At 37.4% G+C, this 25,004-nt stretch overlaps 1 protein-coding gene across 1 annotated transcript; it reads left to right on the top strand.

Annotated features, from left to right (window-relative positions):
• The first annotated feature begins 18,022 nt into the window (after nt 1-18,022).
• On the top strand, nt 18,023-18,975 carry LOC114686232 (olfactory receptor 7G2-like). The gene has a single exon (XM_028860890.1). It carries the CDS (start codon nt 18,037-18,039, stop codon nt 18,973-18,975), a length of 939 nt encoding a protein of 312 aa, XP_028716723.1. The 5' UTR covers nt 18,023-18,036.
• Nucleotides 18,976-25,004: the final 6,029 nt, after the last annotated feature.

The raw sequence follows: 25,004 nt of genomic DNA, 5'->3' as shown, positions 1-25,004 counted from the left end.
TCCAAATCCATGCAGGAGTTTTTCTTTAATTAATCTTGTTCTGTTCTTGTGTCATTCACCCGTTCTGAGTTCCTGAGTGCAATAACCTTGTTAGGTCCAACAAATACAGTTTTTCTTTAGACATCTATTCTCTCTGGGTTTTATCATCTTTATTCCTTCACTTCTATTAAATTCCTAGAATTTTCAGAGAAGAGGTATGATATAAATCTTCCATTCAATAGTGAGAACATCCCAAAGTCACTCATTCTCTTCATGTTGACTACTTATTTACTTATTTGTATTATTTGGCATCTATTGCAAAAAAATCTTATAATGAAAGTTGTGAGTTTGAATTATCTATGATCATAAAGACAAGAGTATAAGGGGTATTTTAATGCTATATTCTTTTAAATAGGTAACATAATACATTCTTTCTAGGGACCATGATTTAGGTAGCCATAGACTTTGGCTTAGTTAATGGTACCAGGCATATGTATGCCTTTTGGAGTGGATTTTAAACCAATAAGAAAGTGGATGGTAAATCCCTTAGTATTCATGCTGTAATTTACAAATGAGCATTTGTTATTTGGCCAGGTCTTGTTGAAGCCCACAGGGGTCATGGATGATATTGTAAAAGTGATATTATTAATAGTGAACTAGATAATAGGATAAGTAACTATTTTACAAATTACAAAAAAGATACACACACACACACACACACACACATATATGGTGATATTTTAATTGTACTGAAATGTGATTTTATTTGTATGTTAATAAATAAACTTGCCTGGGGGTCAGAGCTAATAGCAAGCCATAGCAGAGCTGGGCATTCATGGCACACGCCGTTAATCCCAGCACTTGGTAGGCAGAGCTAGGTAGCTCTCTGTGTGGTCAAGGATACAGCCAGCATTGGAGACACACGCCTTTAATCTCAATATCATAGAAGACCTGGAAGGCTGTACATACAGGCAGTGATGAGGCAGTCATGTGGTTGGTTTTACAACCAATGAGAAGGCAGAACAGAAAGTCTATATAAAGACAAACAGACAGGAAGTAGGTCTTTTTTGGAGAGGTCTCTTGGCTGAAGAGGTTAGCTGCAGCAGGCGGGTAAGGCTCTTAGCTCTGATCTCTTGGCTTTCTTCTTTGCATTGGTTCTATGTTTTGTATTTAATAAGACAGTTGGTTACATCTACACATATAAACATTATAGTATCCTGTGATACTTTCAGAACTCTAAGTAATGTTTCAATTTGAATTGGATAGAGAAATGTTGGTTGTGATAACTAAAATGCAATGTAAAGAATTGTCAGGAAAACAATATTTTTTAAATACAGTGATGAATACCTTGTTAAAACAGATACTATATTGCAAAAAAATAATTACATTATGATATTTCATAATGGTTGTATGAAGTAAATTAAAGTGTCAGCAAGGTTATTTCTTTGTTATTGCTTTCAGTTCGGTCTAAATTCTATTTACCAAGTAGATTTGCTTTTTTATGTTAATTGTATTATAGTTAGGAAATAAACTAAAATGACATTTACTAAATGTTTAAAATGACAGAAAAAGGCAACAGAATTGTTTAAATATATCTATGCAAAGTTTAGAGTATAACATTTATAAAAAGAAAACTTAAATAAGTGAGAATGCTATGTTACTGGAAACAAAAGTTCACTATCAGAAAGTTTGGATTATTTTCCAAATTGATATACCAATTTTACTCAATGTTAATAAAAATTACATATTAGAGAATGAGACGATTCATTATATCACATTTTTCTTCCATCTCTGTCTCTTTGGAAGTTGGTCAATTATTTTTCTCTTGATGTTTTCTCAATGAACATTTTTTACTTTGAATTCATGAAGACAGGCCATACCTTATCAATGTACATTGTGCTAAATTAGGTCTTTGTTACACCCATCCAAAATTAATGCATTTTTAAAACATTAACTCATAAAACATGCTAATCACCTCATGAGATTTACATATTAATTAGTAATATTAGTGCCATTTTGAACAAAATTTATGAAGATTTCTGTCTTTATTGAAAAGTTGAGGTAGAGCTAGGTATAATGTTCTACCCCTAGCCAAGAATCTATGGACATTTCATTGCTTCTGGGTGAGAAACATTCAGTTTTCTTCAGCAAAATGACACATGGTATTGACCCTACTGTACAGCAAATATTTGTCTCTCAGCAGTCATTAGTTGCCTGTAGTTCTTTTTCTAGGGATATGGCCCTGTGAGATTTCCTCTTTCCATGTTAGCTTGCATATTGGTGTTGCCACTGTTCAGATCTTCTTAAGTCAGAGATACTGTTGCAGTATCTTAACAGACACTTCCTTCTCATACCTTGCAAACACAAGGTATTTATTACTGTAGCTTGGGAGTACAACTTGAAATCAGGAATGGTGAGACCTCTAAAAGTTCTCTTATTGTTCAGGATTTTTTTAGCAATCCTCAGTATTTTGCATTTCATATGTCTTAGTTAAAGTTCCTATTGCTGCAATGAAACACTATGACATAAACAACAAGGGTAGGAAAGAGTTTATTTCAGTGCACACTTCATAACACTGTTAATCACTGAAAAAAGTCAGGGCAGGAACCTGGAGGCAGGAGTTAATGCAGAGGCCATGGAGGGAAGCTGCTTATCGGCTTTCTCTTCATGGTTTGGTCAAATTGCTTTCTTACACAACACATTACCTCCTCCATCACAGGGATGGCACCACCCACAATGGCCTACATGCTCTCCTATCAACCAGTAATTAAGAAAACGCCTTACAGGCCTGCCTATAGCCTGATCTTATGGAGGCATTTTCTTAGTTGAGGTTCCCTTCTTTCAGATGACTTTTAGCTTCTCTCAAGTTGACATAAAATTATCCAGCCCAATTGATCCCTTGTCAACTTGACACAAAAACACACCACTTTTTAGCCACACATTTTATTTTCTCATTCATCACCAAGATCTCACAATTTAATATATATCCATATAAAACTTTAAAAGTGCCACAGTCTTTATGAATTCAAACATGTTAAAATTTCAGTCTCTTTAATAGCTAATCTCTTTAAAAATCAAAATCTCTTTTAAAAGTTTAAAGTCTTTTTTATTGTATATTTATTGTTTCCTTATAAAAAATTAAGTGTTCATAGGTATGTGGATTTATGTCTGGGTATTTTTTGGTTCCACTGATCCACCAGTCTGTTTTTGTCAATACCATGTGTTTTTTTATTACTAATGCCCTGTAGCACAGCTTGAATTCAGGGATCTTGATACTTCCAAATGTTTTTTGTTTTGTATTGTTTTGTTTTTGTTTGTTTTTTTATTGTACAGGATTGTTTAAGCTATCTTGGGGCTTACTTTTTTCAGTATATACTTGAGTATTGTTCTTTCAAGTTCTGTAAAGAATTGTGTTGGAGTTTTTATGGGACTTGCACTGAATCTGTAGATTTATTTTTGATAAAATGACCATTTTTACTAGGTTAATCATGCCAATCCATGAGCATGGGAAATCTTTCCAATTTCTAACATCTTCTTCAATTTCTTTCTTCAAAGACTAGAAGTTCTCACATTACAAGTCTTTCACTTGACTAGTTAGTTACACAAAGATATTTTATGTTATTTGTGGCTATTGTGAAGGGTGTTGTTTCCATAACTCATTTCTCAGTCTATTTATCATTTGTATATAGGAGGGCTACTACTGTTTTAGTTTATTTTGTATCTAATCACTTTGATGAAGGTGTTTATCAGCTGTAGGAATTCCCTGATAGAGTTTTTGGAGTCACTTTTGTATAAGTATCATATCATCTACTTATAGGGTTATTTGACTTCTTCTTTTCTATTTTTTATTATCTTGATCTCCTTTTCTTGTCTTATTGCTCTAGCTAAAACTTCAAGTACTATATGGAATAGATATGGAGAGCGTGGATAGCCTTGTCTTGTTCTTGATTTTAGTGAAATTGCTTTAATTTTCTCTCCATTTAATTTGATGTTGGCTATTGGCTTGCTTTATATTGCCCTTATTATGTTTAGATATGTTCCTTCGATCCCTGATCTCTCAAAGACTTATTTAATGAAAGGGTATAATATTTTGTCAAAGGCTTTTTGAGATGATTATATGTTTTTTTTTCTATCAGTTTTTTATGTGGTATAATATATTGACAGGTTTTAATATATTAAATCATCCCTGAATCTCTGGAATGAAACCTACTTGATCATGGTGAATGATTTTTGTGATGTGTTCTTGGACTCAGTTCATGAGTATTTTATTGGGTATTTTTTGCATCAGTGTTCATGAGGAAAACTGATCTGTAATTCTCTTTGCTTAATCTTTGTGTGGTTTGGGTATTTGAGTAACTATGGCCTCATAAAATGAATTTGGCAATTTTTCTTATGTCTATATTTTGTGGAATAATTTGAGGAGTAATAGTTTTAGCTCTTCTTGGTAAAGGGTGATGGTCTTAACTGGATATAGAAGAATGCAACTAGATTTGATGTGGGATGTCTTTCTGTATGCTGTGAATATGTGTTCCTCTCAATGGTTAATAAATAAAGCTGCTTTGGCCTATGGCAAGGCAGGATAAGTGTCAGAGGGAAATCCAAGTAGAGATAAGGGGTAGATGCCATGCAGCTGCCCCAGGAGCAACATGCCAATAGATCAATAATGCCATGGCCATGTGGCAATAATTAGATTAATAGAAATGGGTCAATTTAAATGTAAGAGCTAGCCAGTAATAAGCCTGATTAAAAGGTCAAGCATTCATAAGTAATATAAGCCCCTGAGTGATTGTTTTATAACTGGCTTTGAGACCTGGCCAGGGCACAAAAACGCTTCCAGTTACATATGGTGCCCAATGTTTGGCAAATCCATCTACATAAAACCTGGTAGACCTTAAAAATGGTTCTAAAACAGAGCTAAGAGCAGCTTCTTAGTTCATGTCCTTCATGTGGGCTGCAGTACAGAGATTCATCCTCATGGCTACAACATGCATACTTGAGCATAGCACAGAGGATTCCCTCCACAGTACACAGGGCCATCTCTGAGCTGTATGCTGGAGATGTTGCACTCATGCTGCATGGTGGATTTAGCTTTTACTCATACAGACAAAAAATATTTATGGGCTGGCTTCATGCTACCTAGTAGCAGCATGTACCCCAGAGTTGAGGTGGTAAGTATGACTCTCCTGGTTACCTCTGTCATGTTAGGAAGCTGGAAGAGGTGGAAGTAGCAGCCAAAGCTACCACTTTGGTCATAGCCATGCCCACTTAGCAGTTTAAAGCTGTGTTCAGAAAATGATTACAGATACACAATAAAGATAGACTCAGAAAAAAGAAACCTGTAAGTGTTTACTTAAAAGATTACTAGTACCAACAATCCAACAGGAAGTAGTCTAAAGAACTATGTTCACATTCCCCAAGAATAGATTATGAATGTTTGTCTTTGTTTAGGGAGTTGATTATAAATTGTTATTGGTCTTAGTTAATATCTTTGTAAGTGGATCACAGTGTGTTTTAAAAATGCATATTGGGGCTGGAGAGATGGATCAGTGGTTGAGTACTAGCTGCTCTTCCAGAGGTCCTGAGTTCAATTCCCAGCACCAACATGGGGCTTCCCAACCATGGAATCTGATGCCCTCTTCTGTCATGCAGGCATTCATGCAAATAGACTACTCATTATATATATATATATATATATATATATATTATATATATATATATATATATACATAAATAAATAAATCTTTAAAAAATAAGTAAAATGTTTAAAAAATATATGTAGGTTTGGGAGAGAGAGGAGAAAGTGTACAGACAGCTGTAGAAAGAAATAGTTTAAAAAATAACGTTTTTAAAGAAACAGTAAAAGCAATATAAAAGTAATAAGCCAGGGAATGATGGAAAATGCACAGAGAGTCTGGATACTTACTGTATGTTATTGTGTTGTCTTTAGCCTCACAAAATACTATAGTCAAACTTAACAATTATCTTGTTTCCTCAGGGTTACCAAAAAGATTACTAGTACCAACAATCCAACAGGAAGTAGTCTAAAGAACTATGCTCACATTCCCCAAGAATAGATTATGAATGTTTGTCTTTGTTTAGGGAGTTGATTATAAATTGTTATTGGTCTTAGTTAATATCTTTGTAAAGAAAAAAAGGGGAACAGATATAGTAGTGATTAAAAAAGGGTAGATTATTGAATTTACTTTAATCTAAAAAACAACTGTTAATCTTACATATTTTACACTAGTATGGATTTTGGTTTATTAATACAAATTTAAAGTTAATTTTATTATACTGTATGCATGTTTCTCCTCTTGTTAAGGATATTGTGCTTCTGCAGCTCATTAAAAATCTAATATATAAATACAAAATACATATTAATAGTCATCTATAGTAGCAAACTAATAGTCATGTTAGTTATGTTTTCAATGTCATACAGGGATATATTTCAGATAGGCAATCTTCAAACACTTCAACGACCTATAGAATATGGCATTTAAAATGTTTTTTTCTTAACAGTGAGACATGTCTGCTCTTGTCAGGTCCAATTACTTCAAAGAGGATGATGAGCATTGAAGAAACTCCATATGGAGTTTGTTTTCTTTATCGCAAAAGTTACCACTGGGCAAGAAACTGACCTTGCCTCAACTGCTGAAAGTATGCTATCCAAAATGGACAGCAGGATAGGAAAGAAAGTGACTGCAGAACTTTGCCAAGACTAGGTGGGACAGTTCTTCAAACATCCTGCTTAATAGACAAGTCTGTCAAATATTCTAGGCATGTAGGCCAAAGAGGGATGTCCTAACATTGCAGAGGAACTTTGAGTGACTGTCTAGGCAGCCTGATGTCCCTGTCGTTAGGTACCTTTTCACTCTCTGGTCTGATGGAGTTGAAGACTAAATAGTTATAAATATAGTTTTCCTTAGTTATAATAAAAAGTAAATTTGCTATAAAACTTTAGACTCACCAAGATAGAAAATTAAGTATTTTCTCTAATTTTGCCAAATACCAATGGATTAGATAGTGTTATTTTAATTCTTACTTAATAGTTTTTTGGTTGTATACAATCTTACTATTTTAAAGTTAAAAGTTTCCTTTTTAATTAGACAAAAAAAGGGAACTGTTGTGGAAAAAATATTTTTGTACACTGTAAAGATTTTTCACTCAAATTGTCTTAATAAAATGCTGATTTGGCCAATATCTAGGCAGGAAGTATAGGTGGGATGGCCAGATTAGGAGAATTCTGGGAATAGAAAGGGCAGAGTCAGTAGTTGCCAGCCAGATGCAGAGGAATCAAGATGAGAGTACTGTATTGAGAAAAAGTACCAAATCATGTGTCTAAGCATAGATAAGCAGTATGGGTTAATTTAAGTGTTAGAGGTAGTTAGTTAAACCTGAGCTACTGGCCAAGCATTTATAACTAATATAAGCTTCTGTGTAGTAATTTGGGGAGCAGTTGCTGGGTGTTTTGGAGTTGCTGATGGTACAGAAGCCTACATTTACAGGGAAACTTCTCCATTGATGGTGGGAGTGCAAACTTGTAGAGTCACTTTGGAAATCAATATAGCAATTATTCAGAAAATTGGGAATTGACCTACCTCTAGACCCAGCTATACCACTCCTGAGCACATACTCAAATGATGCTGTGCCATACCAAAAGGACACTTGTTCAACTATGTTCATAGCAGCTTTATTCATAATATCCAGACACTGGAAACAACTTATATGTTCATCAATCAAAGAATGGATAAAGAAAATGTGGTAAATTCACACAATAGACTATTAATTTGCTAAAATCAATGGCATTATGAAATTTGTCAGCAAAGGGATGGAACTAGAAAAGATCATCCTCAGTGAGGTAATGCAGACCCCAAAAGACTAACATTGTATATACTCACTCTTAGGTATATATTAGCTGTAAAATAAAGATAACCATGCTAAATCCACAGAACCAAAGAAGCTAAATAACAAGGAACCCTCAAAGGGGGAGGGGAGAACACATGAATCTCACTGTGAAGGGAAAATAGAAGAGAAATCACAAGTGAATACAGGGAGGGGTCTGAATGTGGTTTGGGCATGGAATAGGATTAATTAGGCGGGGAGGATGGAGGGAGAAAATACTGCAATAAGCTAGAAACCTAGTGCAATATACAACACCAGGAATCTATGAGGGTGACACTTAGCTAAGACTTCTAGCAATGAGAGATATGAAGCTTCAACTGGCATACTCCTGTAACCAGGCAAGACATGCAATGGAGTGACTGTGACTCCAACCCAGCCATATAACATCTGATCTACAATTTGCCTTGTCTACAAGATATAGTGGGATAAATGTGCCACAGAAATTATGTGAGTGGCCAATCAATGACTGGTCCAGCTTGAGACCAAATGCCCTGAGAGGAGCTCATTTCTGACACTACCTGAAGAGCCAGAATTCAGAGGCTGGACATCCTAGAACCTTAGGGTAGAACTGAACATGTCTAAAAAAAAGGTCAGTGAAATGATTTATAGGGATATTCTGCTAAACTCATATATTGATGCATAGCTCAATTGTCGTCAGAGAGGATTCACCCAGGAACTTATGGAAACAGATGCAGAGACCCACAGCCAAACATTAGGCAGACCTTGAGGAATTCTGTGGAAGAGGAGGAGGAAGCATTTTCAGAGTCAGAGGGGCCAAAGATATCACAAGAAAACCCACAGAATCAACTAACTTGGACTCACAGGGCCTCACAAGACTGAACATCCAATCAGAGAGCTTGCATGGGACCGGCCTAGGCTCTCTGCACATAAGTTATTAGCTTGGTCTTCTTATGGGGCTCTTAACAATGGGATAAGGGGCTTTCTATGACTCTGTTACCTGCTTTTGGGACTTTGTCCTCCTACTGGGTTGTCACATCCAGTCTTAATAGGAAAGGAGGTATCTAGTCTTACTGCAACTTAAAATGCCATCACTGGCTGACATATATGGGAGGCCTGCATTTTCTGAAGAGAAAGGAGGAGGAGTGGATGGGAGTGAAGAGGGGAATTTTGGGGGAGAGACTGGGAGGAAAGGAGAAAAAAATTTCAAAATCCTTTAGCTGGGGGCTCCTGTAAAAAGTCAAAATTAAGTTAAGTATTTTCTTGAAGGAAGGACCAGAGCACAGTCACATCCTAAACCAAGCAAAACCAGACTTTAACAAGCAAATAACTCAATGTCCAATTATCTGGCATTCACTTACCATCTTCATGGCTTCTCCAAGGGCTTGGGTCACTTTTTTCGCTCTACCTTCTATCATACTCCCATCTTGTCTTCTTGTCTTTGACTGGATCTACTCCACTGCTGCTACTATTTTTATTAGGCATCTTGTATCATATGATACTGACATCTCCCAAGCTGCTAGGGTCCCTTGCAGTAACTAGGCTTCACTTTCATCAGTAGCCTCTTCAAGGCTTTCTTTAGGGATTCTAGCCATTCCATACAATGCCAAGCCTCAGCTGCTCTCCCTTATCACTTCAGGGTTAAAAACTGGTACAATCAGAGTGACTTTTATGCTACCAAGTTTGGCTGCCAATGCAAGGTACAACCTCAGAGGCTTCTGGAAAACAGCCTCTGTTTACTGACACCGAAGAAACACTTTCCAGAAGATTTTACCTAAACAGTACTGCTTTCTTCTTAATCACCACTATTTTTTTATCCCCAGCTAACCAGAACCAATTGTCCCAGTAACACTTCAATGGTGGTTGGCTTTTTTGCTGTTGTTATCATGTCTGACTCTTCAGTCCCTGCTGACCAGAATGATACTATCTTAACTCAAATTAGCAAATGGCCCTGATAAAATCTTTATACTTTCCTCTGAAACTTTATAAACCATGCCTCCATCTTCTGCACTGATCTCAACATTCTTATCTTCCCAACTTCTAAAGAACAGCTCACTGGCTCTCAACATTCATTGATTTTTTTTTTCTAGCCCAAAGTTCCAAAGTCCTTCTACAATCCTCCCCAAACAACACGGTCAGGTCTTTCACAGCAATATACCACTATGCTGATATGAACTTGACTTAGGATTTCTATTACAGTAATGAAACATCATGGCAAAAGCAACTTGGGAGGAAAGGCTTTTTTTTCAGCTTATACTTTCATATCACTGTTTATCATTGAAGGTAGTCAGAACAGGAACTCAAATAGGGCTGAAAAATGGAGGCAGGATCTGATGCAGAGAACATGGACTGTTGCTTACTGGTTTACTACTCATGTCTTCCTCAACCTTCTTCCTTGTAAAAACCAGGACCACTGAGCTAGGGGTGGCACCACCAACAATGACATGGACCCTCCCTAATCAATCATTAAATAAGATCATTATCAATCATTAACAATATGCATATGGGCCTGCCTACAGCCTGATCTTATGGAGGCATTTTCTTTCTTTCTTTTTTTTTTTTAAATATTTTCCCTTTTTTAAATTAAGAAATGTTTTATTCGTTTTACATACTAATTACAGATTCCCCTCTCTTCCCTCCTCCTGTGTCTATTCAAGCCTTCCCTGTAGCCACCACCCATTCCCTCCTTTGAAATAGTAAAGCCTTCTTCCATGGGGTGTCAGCAGTGCCTGGTATATTCAGTTGAGTCAGGTCCAAGCCCCTTCCCCTGCATAAAGGCTCTGCAAGCTGTCCCACCATAGTTAATGGGCTCAAAAAGCCAGCTCATGCACCAGGGTTGGAACATGATCCTACTTTCAGGGGGTCCATTAATCAGATCAAGCTATACAACTGTTTCATTTATGCAGAGGGCCTAGTCTAGTTCTATGGTGGCTTCACAGCTGTTGTTTAAGTTCATGAGTTCCCACTAGCTTGGTTTTGTTTTCTTTGTATGTTTCCTGATCATGATCTTGATGCTCTTTGTTCATAGAATCCCTCTTCCCTCTCTTCAACTGGACTCTTGAAGCTTGGACTGGTGCTTTGTTGTGGATCTCTACATTTGCTTTCATCAGTTACTGGATGAAGGCTCTATGATGACAGTTAGGGTATTCACCAATCTGATTACCAGGGTAAGGCAGCTCAGGCACCCTCTCCATTATTCCTAGTAGTCTAAGCTGGGGTCATCCTTATGCATTCCTGGGAACTTCCCTAGCACCAGATTTGTCCCTACCCCACGATATCTACCTCTATCAAGGTATCTCTTTTAATGCTCTCCCACTTGGTCCATGTTCCAGCTTGACCACCCTGCTCCCTTATGTTCTCATACCCAATCCCCTACCCTCCACGACCCCCCCCCTCACTCAGGAGATCTCATCTATTTCCCTTCCCAGGGCAATCCTCTTAGGGTCCTCCATGTTAGCTAGCTTCTCTGGACCTGTGGGTTGTAGTCTGGTTATCTTTTGCTTCATATCTAACATCCACTTATGAGTGAGTACATACCATGTTTGTTCTTCTGAGTATGGGCTACCTCACTCAGGATGTTGTTTTCTAGTTCCATCCATTTGTCTGCAAATTTCATGATATCATTGTTTTTTTACTGCTGAGTAGAACACTATTGTGTATTTGTACCACATTTTCTTTATCCATTCTTCAGTTTAGGGTTATCTAGGTTGTTTCTAGGTTCTCACTATTATGAATACTGCTGTTATGAACATGGTTGAGCAAGTGTCCTTGTGTTATGATTGAGCATTCCTTGGATATATGACCAATATGGGCATCACTGATTTTTGAGGTAGATTGATTCTCATTTTTCTGAGAAACCGCCATACTGATTTACAAAGTAGCTGTACAAGTTTGAACTCCCTCTAACAGTGGAGGAGTGTTCCCCTTGCTCCACATCCTCTCCAAAGTAAGCTGTCATCTGTGTTTTTTATCTTTGCCATTCTGACAGGTGTAATATGGTATCTCAGAGTCATTTTGATTTGCATTTCCCTGATGACTAGGGATATTGAGCAATTCTTTAAATGTCTTTTCGCCATTTGAGATTCTTCTGTTGAGAATTCTCTGTTTAGCTCTGTAGCTCTTTTTTATTTTTTAATTGGATTGTTTGGTATTTTGATGTCTAGTTTCTTGAGTTCTTTATATGTTTTAGAAATCAGCCCTCTGTTAAATGTGGGGTTTGTAAAGACCTTTACCCATTCTGTAGGCTATTGTTTTGTCTTATTAACTGTGTCCTTTGCCTTACAGGAACTTCTTGGTTTCAGGGGGTCTCATTTATTAATTGTTGCTCTCAGTGTCTGTGTCACTGCTGTTATATTTAGGAAGTGATGTCCTGTGCAGATGCATTCAAGGCTACTTTGTACTTTCCTTTTACTTTCTATTCTGCCAGGTTCAGTATAAGTGTGTTTATGTTGAGGTCTTTGATCCACTTGGACTTGAGTTTTGTGCAGGGTGATAGATATGGATCTATTTGCAATCTTCTACATGTTGACATCCAGTTATGTCAGCACCATTTGTTGAAGATGCTTTCTTTTTTCCCTTGTACAGTTTTGTCTTCTTTGTGAAAAATCATATGTTCACAGGTGTGCAAATTAATGTCAAGGTCTTCAATTCAATTCCATTGGTCCACATGTCAGTTTTTATGACAATATCAAGCTGTTTATATTACTAGAGCACTATAGTAGAGTGAGGCATTTTCTTAATTGGGGTTTCCTCCTGTCATCTGACTTTAGCTTGTTAAAGTTATCATAAAACTTTCTGGAATACCATACTAATTTGAGAATTGTCCTTTCAAGATCTCAAAAATTTGTGTTGGATTTTTAAATCTGTAGGATAGTAGGATGGCCATTTTACTATGGTAATTATTGTGATACATGAGAATGAGATCTTTCCATCTTGTCATATCTTATTCATTTTTTTCTTCAAAGACTTGAAGTTTTTTGTCATACAAGTCTTTCCATTATTTGGTTAAAGATACTCCAAGATATTTTATATTATTGGAGGCTATTGTGAAAGGTGTTGTTTCACTGATTTGTTTCTCAGTCAGGCCTTCCACTGATTTTTGTGAGTTAATTTTGTATACAACTAATTTTCTGGAAGTGTTTATTAGCTGTGAGGGTTCCCCAGTGTATTTTTCACTATCACCTATGTATACGATCACATCATTTTTAAATGACAATACTTTGACTTTTTCCTTCCCAATGTGTATCCCCCTCATCTCCTTCAGGAACCTTATTGCTCTAGCTATGACTTCAATTACTATATTGGAAAGCTATGGAAAGAGTGGATAACCTTTTCTTGTACCTGACTTTAGTGGAATTTCTTTGAGTTTCTCTCTGTGTAAGTTGAATTTGGCTATTTGCTTGTTGTAAATTGCCATTATTATTTTTGGCATGTCCCTTGTATCTCTGATGTTTCCAGTACTTTTATCATGAAGGGTTGATGGATTTCGTCAAAGGCTGTTTTCTGCATATAATGGGAATATCATGTGTTTTATTTTCAGTTTGTTTATATGGTGGATTATATTTATTGATTTTAGTATAATAAACCACCCTTGCATGTCTGGGATGATCTTGGTGCATGTTTTCTTTGTGTATTCTTGGATTCTGCTTGGAAGTATTTTATTGAGATTTTTGTACCTATATTATAAGTGGAATTGGTCAATAATTTTATTTTTTGTTGGATCTATGTGTAATTAGGGTATCATGATTAACTTTGGCTTGTTATAATGAAGTAGGTAGTACTCATTCTTTTTATATTTGGTGTAATAATTGAAGGAGTATTGGTGTTAACTGTTCTTTGAAAGTCTCATAGATTTCTGCATTAAACCATCTGGACCTGGGCATTGTTTGGTTGGGAGACTTTCCCAAAGTATGCCTACTAGTGAGTCATGGGAGAGAGGCTAGAAGGGAAAGATCTGTGGGATCCACAGGAGATGGAAAGAGGGAATCAGGGAAGGCCACCATAAGTATTTTGATGATGACCTACGGAAAAGAATGATGAGTTGGATTTGAGGTAGCAGAGGGAGAAGAAAAGATTTGCAGGCAGCCTACCTAGATTTGTGGCAGGCATGCCCTATGGGCAGGTCAACTTTATACCAAGTGTTTGGGTAAATTGTCATGGTGCAAAGATGCATTCTGATATTTATGATTTTATCTACAGACAAATGTTATTCTCAGCTTCAATCAGTGAATCCTCTCTTTAAAGTCAATGACAGTGAATACAGAAACACATAGGTGCTCAAGGTGCTGAGAATAAGTGGTATTTGAGTGTTTAACTGTAACCAACACATTTATACTACAACATCTAATGCTGGGAAATATCTCAAGAAGGAAATGGGAGAATGTAAGGACCAGAAGATAAGGAGAAAGGCTTCGAAATTCTGTCTTCCCAGGCATGGCACAGTCAAAGCAATTATGACTTCACTGAAGCTTTGGTTGTCTGCATAAGACTGTACCTATCAATAGTAAATTATTGATCAGAGATCAGCGTATAGGTCTCTAATCTGCACTGATGAGCTATTGTCTGCTAATAGGTTCTGCAAAAGAAGCAGTAATTGCCTTCAGTTGTATACATGTAGGAGCCTACCAGTCTTTAGCAGGTAGTTCCAAATCCACAGTCATAGGATGATCCTGGTTGAACTCACTTGGTCTTCAAAACAAAATTAAGCAACAAAAACCATGAATGTAGAAATGATACTATCAGTCAGGATGGAGGGTTTATAAGATGAGATGGAGATTACAATAGGAAGAATAACAGGTGGATTCCATATGTATTATGAATATATAATACATATGAATATATAATTGCAAAGAATAAATATCTAAATAAAATTTTGGTTCATAGTTATTTTTTTCTATATTTTCTGATAAACATCAGAATTTGTGTGAAAAACATAAGACAAAATTATGGTGAAGAAAATATCAAAGTTACTTAAGAAAAGCCACAACACATTATTTGCATATTACAATATTTTCTTAATATTTCTAGTTACAACATATCCTCATATGTAAGACATATTTTCATTCTTGAAATTTAAATCATACTTTTTGACATAGCGTCTCTGTCTTTCACAAAGAATGCTGGAATTTATTGGAGAAGTTGTGTTTTGGGATTTCTGTTACATATTTCGTTTGTTTTGTTGTGATCCTGATTTTTTAATCTCCTTGTTGTGTTTTCAGGGGTGTGTCTCTATATGAGCTTGGGGTATATCATTTAATTGAAGGACCTTGTTAAGGGTGAGCTGAAATGATGAAGATAACTAACATGTATACTCTAGGCCTGGAGTATCAGGAGATCTGATGTGAGGGACTCTTCTCAAGAGTCTTTAAGGAGTTGCCCTCCTGGGAGAAAAATGACAGGTAAAAAAAAAGTCACTGTTCTAATGAGGAGATTTGGTGTTTGAACCCCATGAGATGACAGACTGCATGGTTCAGGCTGTGATCTAACTCAATATCCCTGCCCTTGCAGGAATCAATGCCAGATTATTCTCCCACAGATCATTCTGACTCATACTCTGTCTGAATTATCTCAGACAAATCATCCATTCTCAACTTCCAGGTGAGATATTAACATTGTTCCCCTTGAAGACAAGCAGATAACAGCATCTTTGTAAAGGCTCTGGCAATTTGAATAGGTGATTTCCTGGAATCAATTTTGGGAAGCAATGATATAAGATTTCATTTAGATGATGAGAAACAAAACTCTCCACACTTTCATACTGCTCCAATCAGTGATTTGTAATCATGTGTTTGCACTTTTCCCATATTGAGTTTAACTGAGCTCCTCTAATAATTTCATCAGGAACAGGTTCCATTTCCTTCTGAGTAGAGATTTGTCCCTTCCCAAATATGATAAAGCTTCCCAGGGAAACACAATAGAAAAAATTAATGATTCCACCAAAGTCTAACTTGGTCAACCAGAGAGTTTATTGGGATTACTTAAATAATTTTAGATGAAGAGTTACAGGGAGACTCAAATGCATCTGTATCACCAAAAAGCTTACCTCTACACTGATGGAAACTGCATCACTAGAAGGGCTTTCTGTATGGCTTGAAGGATCCATAGACTGTAAAGTCACCCACCTATGGCAAACTCATCTTCCTTCAGCCAGCTCTTCTAGTCAATGTCTCCTCCCATAGTGAAATCTAAGTCTCATGACTCTCTCCTTCATTCCTGGAGAGAGTGTTTCAATTTGGAGAACATCAAAAGACTATATAAGAGACTGTTAAAAATTGCCCTGATTCCATTCTTTGTGTGTGTGCAGGGGTGTGCGTGGGTATGCATGTTGCATGTGCACATGAATGTGGAGGCCAAACACTAATTTCAGGTGTCATTTTTAGGAAACATCTACTTTTTAAAAGTATTTGTGAGTTGCATATATGCACATGAGTTTAAATGTCCTCAGAGGCCAGACACACTGGACTTACAACTTGATGCAAACTATCAGGCATGGGTGCTGAGAACTGAAATTTGGTCATCTGCCAGAGAAGTATGCATTATTAACCTTTGGATTGTCTCTCCAATCTCCTAAACTTTGTTGTTAGAAATAAGAGTTTCTTGCTGACCTGGTACTTGTTTATTTAGTTAAGATGCCTGGCTGGCAATTAAGATGTAAGGATCTGTAAACACAGTATGCTAATTTTCCTTTCAGTGATGAGTGGAGAAATAATTTGTGATAGACTACCTTTCAGCTTTGGCTATTATTGAAAAATTTTTTTCCCATTAGTAGTCTTTGGCTTTCATAAAAGGGTGGCAATCAACAAAGTTAATTATTTCTTACTGTTTAAAATAAAAGATGTCTTACAATGTGAAAATGAGTTTCTACTTTAAAAAATAGATTTCTCTTTTTTCTTTCAATTGTGATTTAAATGCAATTCTTTACACTGTTTTGTTTTTCCTCCAATAGAATTCAAGAAACCAGGATATATTTTCTTTAAATTTTTCTTCAGTTTTAGACTCCTTGTAAGAAAAGAAAACACCCAGTAGCCTCTGTCAGGTCACCAATTGTTATATTCACAGCCATTCCATGCTAGTTTAATGAATGCTATAAAATTTTAAATCTGTAGACAAGACACACTTTTCACCTGCATTCTCCCATTGAAGACTCTTGGTTAAAAACACATAATTTGAACTTGGTCTGCTCATACTCATGAGTTGGTGAGATCCCAGAAATATCTTGTGGTGATTATGTTCACCATTTATGCCATTTGTAGCCACATGCTGTTAATGAACAAGATGGTCAGTTTGCCTATAGATTGCTCTTACCTAGTTTAGTCCATGATGCTATACTCGTGAGAGCATATCCAGATGCTGGATTCTCTATTTAAAACAGTATTGTCTGAACAGGAATGTGTGGTCCTTCATTATGGATATCAACTACATGTAATGCAGTGCTATTCCAATATTTTCAATAAAGGAATTTATGCAAAAAAAAGATGTAAGGATCTGCCAGACTCTGTCTTTTCAGTACTGGAGTTATATGTATACTTTTATTCTTTTTTAAAACATAGGTTCTTATTATCAAATGTAAGTCCTCATGCTGGCAAGGCATTTTACCAACTAAGATGGCTCTCTAGTTACCACTAAAGTTCTTCCATATTTTTTTTGTGTGTGTGTGTGTGTGTGTGTGTGTGTGTGTGTGTGTGTACATGGATACATGTGTATATAGAAGTCTGATGATGCCAAGAGCCATCCATAATGAATCCTCCACTTGACTCCTTGAGGCATGGCACCTCAAACAAACCCAGAGCTAATGATATGGCTTGATTCAGTAGCCAGCTTGCTCTGGTGATCCCATGTTTTGTCTCCATAGGCTGGGATTACAGATGGGCCTATGTACCCAGCTGGCACTTCTGTGGATTCTGATGGTTTGAGCTCTGGTCACTATACTTGTGGGGCATGCACTTAACACAATGAACCACCTCTCCAGCCCCCATTGGTATATTCTTATTCTCATGGGGCAAAGATTTATGACCTACAAATATGCTATAGACTATAAAGTGGGAAGATTGAAGTAAGAAATTACTTTTTTCACTGTTCTGGAGGTTAAAGCCCAAAATCAGAGCTGCTTATCTAATGATTTAACTTCTGATAATGCTGTTGTTCATGTAGTTTGTTATCTGTTTGCCCCATTTTCCTCCCACCAGATTCACCACAAACATGAAATCTGTAAACCAAACAGTTATTTCAGAATTCATTCTCCTGGGACTCACAGATGACACAGAGCTGCAACTCATCATCTTCAGTATATTTCTTTTAATGTATCTTGTTACAGTCCTAGGAAACCTGCTGATCATTCTGGCTACCACCTCAGACTCCCATCTCCACACCCCCATGTACTTCTTTCTTTCTGGTCTTTCCTTTAATGACATCGTTTTAGTCACATGCACAATTCCAAAGATGCTGGTGAATATAGAAACACAAGACCAGAGCATCACCTATGCAGGATGCCTGACTCAGGTCTGCTTTGTCTTACTGTCTGTTGGCATGGAAAACTGTCTTCTTGCAGCAATGGCATATGACCGTTATGTTGCCATTTGTCATCCACTTAGATATAGGATCATTATGAACCCCTGTCTCTGTATCTTAATGGTAATATTTTCTGTGATGGGGAGCATGATAAATGCCCTTGTGAATTGTCTGATGGTGTTACATCTGTCCTTCTGCACAGAACTGGTAATCCCACATTTCTTCTGTGAACTTACACAGATTACTAAACTTGCCTGTTCCAACACTCTTATTGACAACATTCTCATATACATTTCATCTTGCATATTTGGTGGTGTTCCTCTCTCTGGCATCATTTTGTCTTATAGTCAAATTGCATCCACTGTCTTGAGAATGTCATCCTCAGAAGGAAGATATAAAGCCTTTTCCACCTGTGGGTCTCACCTCTCAGTTGTCTCCTTATTTTATGGAACAGGTTTTGGGGTCTACATTAGCTCAACAGTTACAGAATCATCCAGGAAGACTGCTGTGGCTTCAGTTCTGTACTCTGTGGTCCCTCAAATGATGAATCCCTTTATCTATAGTCTGAGGAACAGAGACATGAAAGAAGCCTTGAAGAGACTCATCAGTAGGATACTATCTCCTTTGTGATACATTGTTTCCTTTTACTAGAATTTCTAGGGTGAGCCATAAAGGAAACAGAATTCTTTCTCATCCAAATCACCAGATGCGTCTCAACAACATTCTTCTAAATGTCTGAGTAATTAAATGCTAAGCACTTTCTGGGATCCTGATTGCTAGGTCTCCAAGACAGGGAGACCAAATTGTCAGTGTTGATGGCAATATTTCAGGGTGATGATTCTCAAAAATCAATTCTCAAAAAGTCTTCAATGGCTGGCTGAACACTTCTGTCTGCAGAATTCAACCTGAAATTTCCTGATATTGGCAGTTGGCACCTGAATGCTTTTGACCATAACTGATGCATCTCCAAAGTGCCCATCATAACTCACCTGGCTATTCCAGTATTTGAGCTGCTCCCTTCCCCATTTGCCTCTATATAACCAAACAAACTTTTCCAGGTTGGTATTGTGCTCTACTATCTGAGGTGGCCTGATAGTTTTTCATTAAATCCTCTATTTCTTTTCCATGGAGTTTGTGTGCAGTGGTTTCTTGTTGCTCCTACTTATATTTGGTGCCAAGACCTAGGAGATGATTTTTTTCTAGTTCCATCCATTTACCTGCAAATTTCATGCTGTCATTGTTTTTCTCTACTGAATAGTACTCCATTATGTATATGTACCACATTTTCCTTATCCATGCTTCAGTTGAAGGGCATCTAGGTTGTTTTCAGGTTCTGGCTATTACAAATAAGGCTGCTATGAACATAGTTGTGCATGTGTCCTTGTGATGTGATTGAGCATTCTTTGGGTATATCCTCAAGAGTGGTATAACTTGGTCTTGAGGGAGGTTGATTCCCAATTTTCTAAGAAAGCACCATACTTATTTCCAAAGTGGCTGTACAAATTTGCACTCCCACCAACAGTGGAGTAGTGTTCCCCTTGCTCCACATCCTCTCCAACATAAGCTGTCTTCAGTGTTTTTGATCTTAGCCATTCTGACAGATGTAAGGTGGTATCTCAGATTCATTTTGATTTGCATTTCCCTCATTACTAAGGATGTCTTTCAGCTATTTGAGCTTCTTCTGTTGAGAATTCTCTGTTTAGCTCTATAGCCCATTTTTAATTGTACTGTTGGGTATTTTGATGTCTAATTTCTTGAGTTCTTTATATATTCTGGATCCCGAATGAGGTAACCCAGACTCAGAAAGACAAACATGGTAGGTACTCACTCATAAAGGATAACCAGACTGAAACTCACAGCTCCAGGGAGGCTACCTAGTAAAGAGGACCGTATGAAAGACACAGGATTGCTCAGCGATGGAGAAATGGATGAGATCTACATCATCAAACTGTGGTTGAGAGGGGGTAATAGAGGGCAAAGGTCAGGGGAAAGAGAGCTTAGGGGATCAGGAGGTCCTAGCTGGATCAGGAAAAAAGTGGGAGAACAAAGAAAGAGATACCATGATAAATGAAGACCCTGTTGGAATAGGAAGATGCAGAGTGCTAGAGAGGTCCGCAGACACCCACATAGATGACCCCACTATAGACTACTGGCAATGAGAGAGTGCCTGAGCTGACTTAACTGTCATGATAGAACCCTCATCCAGGGACAATGGAAGCAGATGCAGAGATCCACGGCCAAGCCCCAGGTGAAACTCCAGTAGTCCAATCAACGAGAGAGAGAGGAGGGATCATATGAGCAAGAGATATTGAGATCAGGATTGGAAAAAGTACACAGACAACTAGACAAACTAGTGGAAACACATGAACTGTATCTAGAGCCCCCATGGAACTGGATTAGGCCCTCTGGATAAGTGAGACAGTTGCATACCTTGAACTGTTTAGGAGGACCCCAGGCAGTGGGATTGGGACCTTTCCTTAGTGCATGAGCTGGCTTTTTGGAACCTAGTGCCTATGCTGAGACACTTAGCTCAGCCATGGTACAGAGAGGAGGGTATTGGACCTGCCCCAACTGTAGGTACCAGGTTCTGCTGAATCCCCAGGGAAGACCTTGCCTTGGAGGTGGTGGCAATAAGGAGTGGGGTGGGGGAAGGTTGGGAGGTAGGAGGAGGGAGGACAGGGGAATCTGTGGTTGAAATGTAAAATGAATAGAACATATCTTAATAGAAAAGAAAAGAAAAAATTAATATAAAAAATTTAAAAAAAGACCTAGGAGAGATTCCTGAGTTCTCCTTTGGGTATCTGATTCTTCTTTTAATTGAATCAAAAACTTCCAATTTAGCCATCCTGTGGTATGTCTCTGTGGACCCCTGCCATTCATCATACCTGACTCCAAATTTGAGAGTCCATCTCTCCAATATTTCCTCTCCTCCACTTATTCTGCTCACTTGCCACCCATAACCTATTTGGGTAAGTACCCTACAGAGCTACCTGGGTATCTTTCCTACAGAGTTACCTGGGTACGTTCTATTTTTCTATAATGTCATGCTGGTATACAAGGCTATCTCCATACACCTTTCTGGGAACCAACACCTGGTCAGGGATGGCTATGTCTCATGCCTTCTTGATCAAGTTTCTGTCCTCCTGTACTTAGCAGTTTGTGTTTCTTGATCAAGTTTCTGTCCTAATGCACCCAAACTCTCACTATACCTCACCATTCCATCCTTCTGCATCTGTGTGATCTAACCTCTATCTCCTGGTGTTTTTATACATTGTTGGTATCTTTCTAGCTGGTTTCCTAGTCACAGGCCCCAGTGACTGTACTTGGAGATAAAGATTTTTGCTCATTATTCTCTACTCAGTTTTTGCTTTAGTATTGGGATTACTTTTTCATCAACCTCTCCTCAGAACTCCTTCTTTTCACTGACCTTGACTCTCCCAGTCTAAGTCAAATGTTTCCATTCCTTTTTCTTGTCTTATCAAATCTCTCTCCTTCCTTAAAATCTGTGATGTTATTAAAACTGCCATCTTATTTTATACTGAAACACAGTATTGCCTCAATACAAGATGATTAGCGATGTCAGTGGCCATATATGCTAACATCCAGATTCTCACAAATCATAACTTCTGGCAATACAATGGCAAAGAATCCAAATCTCCATTTGAGGTATCCCTTCCCTCTCTCTACATCTCTTTTCACACACATCAAATCCTACTGGCAAAGGTCAAAAACTCCTTACAAGGCTGGTCATAGTCTTGAGTCCACAGCTCCTTTTGCTTTGATTTAGACATACAAGGCCTGAACCCACCACAGGCACAATCAAGTCCTCAGGTACCAACAACACCTCCTAAATTCCCTCCTTAGTCTTCTCAGCTACCACCTTCCTTTCCTCCTGTAAAATCCCTCCATATGTTGATCATGCACCTCAGTTTCTACAGGCACTGTCATTTCCCTCACCTACTGCCTTCCAACCTTCTCCAACTCCCCAAGCACCATTGCCTTTCCTGTCCCCACTAACGACTATCACCAGGTCTCAGACTGATCTAATATACCATCAAGGGCCTCTCTATGTCCATGTCCCTTCCTATTTGTCTGATCTTTCATAGGTAAAGAAATATCTGGGCCCTTTCTCAAATGATGCCACTAATTTCATTAAAGAATTTAAGAACTTTAATCAGTCATATAACCTTACCTGGTAAGATCTATGTCCTTATTTCATCCATCTATAAATCAAGAAATGCAATGCACCAAATAAACAGACTGAAAAATAGTAACCATATATATGATTATTTCATTAGATGCAGAAAAGGCCTTTTATATAATCGTATGATCTTTCAAGATAAAAATCCTCATGAGTTAAAGGAAACAGAAGACATACCTTAACATAATTAAGGAATTATAAAACAATCCCACAGGAAACAGGAACATAAATATATAAAGATATTTTCAACTAAATTTGAGTACAAGACAAGGATGTCCACTCTTCTCATGCATATTCAACATAGAACTAGAATTCTTACCTAGAGCAATAAGACAACTGAAGGGCAACAAAGGATAAAAAGAGGAAAGAAGTCAAACTATTGTTAGTTATAAATAACATGCTTTTATATATAAAAGACCCTAAAAACTTTACTAGGAAACTTCTACTGATAACAAACACTTTCTGCAAAGTAGCAAGATATAATATTAACACAAAATTATTTCAACAACATTTCTATACACATTAGACAGAGTGAGGAAAAAATCAGGGAAACAGTACCTTTCCCAATAGTCTCAAAGCATATATTTTGGGAGTAACTCTAATCAAGCAAGTAAAAGTCTTGTATAATAAAAAATTAAGACACCGAAAAAAGAAACTGGCCAGGTGGTGGTGGTGCATGCTTTTAATCCCAGCACTCGGGAGGCAGAGGCAGGTAGGTCTCTGTGAGTTTGAGGCCAGCCTGGTCTACAGTGTGAGTTCCAGGAAAGGCACAAAGCTACACAGAGAAACCCTGTCTCAAAAAACCGAAAAAAAGAAAAGAAAAGAAAAAAGAAACTGAAGAAGGTAACAAAGGTGGGAAGATGACCTATGCTTATGAATTAGTATAATTAAAATTAAACCTGAGACTTAGAGACCAGCCCCCAGCTCCCATCCTGCCCCCGACTTCCCTTCTGGACCAGAGAGTTGGACAAGACAACTCCCTTTTGGACAAGAGAGAGAGACTTCCTGAATCTGTCAGCTCTTTCTGAAACAAGTACACTGATAAGACCAAGAAGGAACCACGAGGAGATGGGCAGACGTCAAGGCAGAAGTACATACAACAAAATGAAGAGCAATACAGCATCACCAGAACCTAGCCCCCCTCCAACATCTAGACCTGAACACCAAAAATTGGAAGAAGCAGAAGAAAGTAGCCTTATGAGTAACTTCATGAAGAAGGTAGAGGCTTGTGTAGAGGAAAAGACAAGAAAATTGGAAGAACGTTGTAAAATTAAACTAAAATTGATTGTAGTAAAATTGACCATCCTACCAAAAGCAGTCTACAAGTTCAAGACAATCTATATCAAAATCTTAATATAATTCTTCCCAGAAATTGGAAAGAAAATTTTTAGCTTCATATGGAAACACAAAAAATTCAGGATAGTTAAAATAATTCTAAATAATACTTGAAACTGCCAGAGGTATTAGTATCCCAGATCTCAAGCTGTACTACAGAACTATAGTAAAAAAAAATAACATAGTAAAGCAGACACCTTGGTCAATGAAATCAATTCGAATATCCAATCATAAATCCATACATTTATGGACACCTTAATTTTGACAAAAAAATCTAAAAATACACATTGTAAAGAGACAGAATATTCAACAAATTGTGCTGGCTGGCCAACTGGATGGCTGTATGTAGAAGAATGTAAATAGATCCGTATTTATGCCCTTGCACAGTTGCATTCCAAATGGATAGAGGACCTCGACATAAGGTCAGATAGAGTGACTCTTATAGAAGAGAAAGTGGAGAATCATCTTAAACTCATTAGCACAGGAAAAGACTTTCTGAACAGAACACCAATAGTGCAGGCACTATGACCAACATAATAATTAGGGCATCATGAAACTGAAAATCTGTATAGCAAAAAATACCATCATTTGGACAGTGTCGGATTACAAAATGGGAATGGGAAAGATTTTTACTAATCACACATCTGATAGAGTGCTGACATCTAATATATGTAAAGAACCAAAAAAAAATAAAGAAAAAGAAAAAAGAAAGAACTGGACATCAAGAAAACAAATAATGTAAATAAAAAATGAGATACACAACTAAGCAGAGAGTTTTCAAAAGATTAACCACAAATGGCTTAGTAACACTTAAAACAATGTTCAACATTTTTTTGTTTGTTTGTTTTTTGAGACATGGTTTCCCTGTCCTGGATCTGACTGTGTAGACCAGGCTGGCCTTGAACTCATAGGGATCCACCTGACTCTGCCTCCAGAGTGTGGGGATTAAAGACATGCAGCACCACTGCCAGGCTTTCAACATTCCTAGTGATTAGCAAAATGCTAGTCAAAACTACTTTGAAATGTCATCTTAGAGCAGAGAATGACCAGAATGAATAAAACAAGTGACAGTTCATTTGGACAGGATGTGGAGTAAGAGGAACGCTTATTCACTATTGGTGGG

The sequence above is a fragment of the Peromyscus leucopus genome, chromosome 7, assembly GCF_004664715.2.
Source record: "Peromyscus leucopus breed LL Stock chromosome 7, UCI_PerLeu_2.1, whole genome shotgun sequence".
Lineage (NCBI taxonomy): Eukaryota > Metazoa > Chordata > Mammalia > Rodentia > Cricetidae > Peromyscus > Peromyscus leucopus.
Note: the sequence above shows the minus strand (reverse complement) of the source record. Positions and strands in the feature narration are given on the sequence as shown.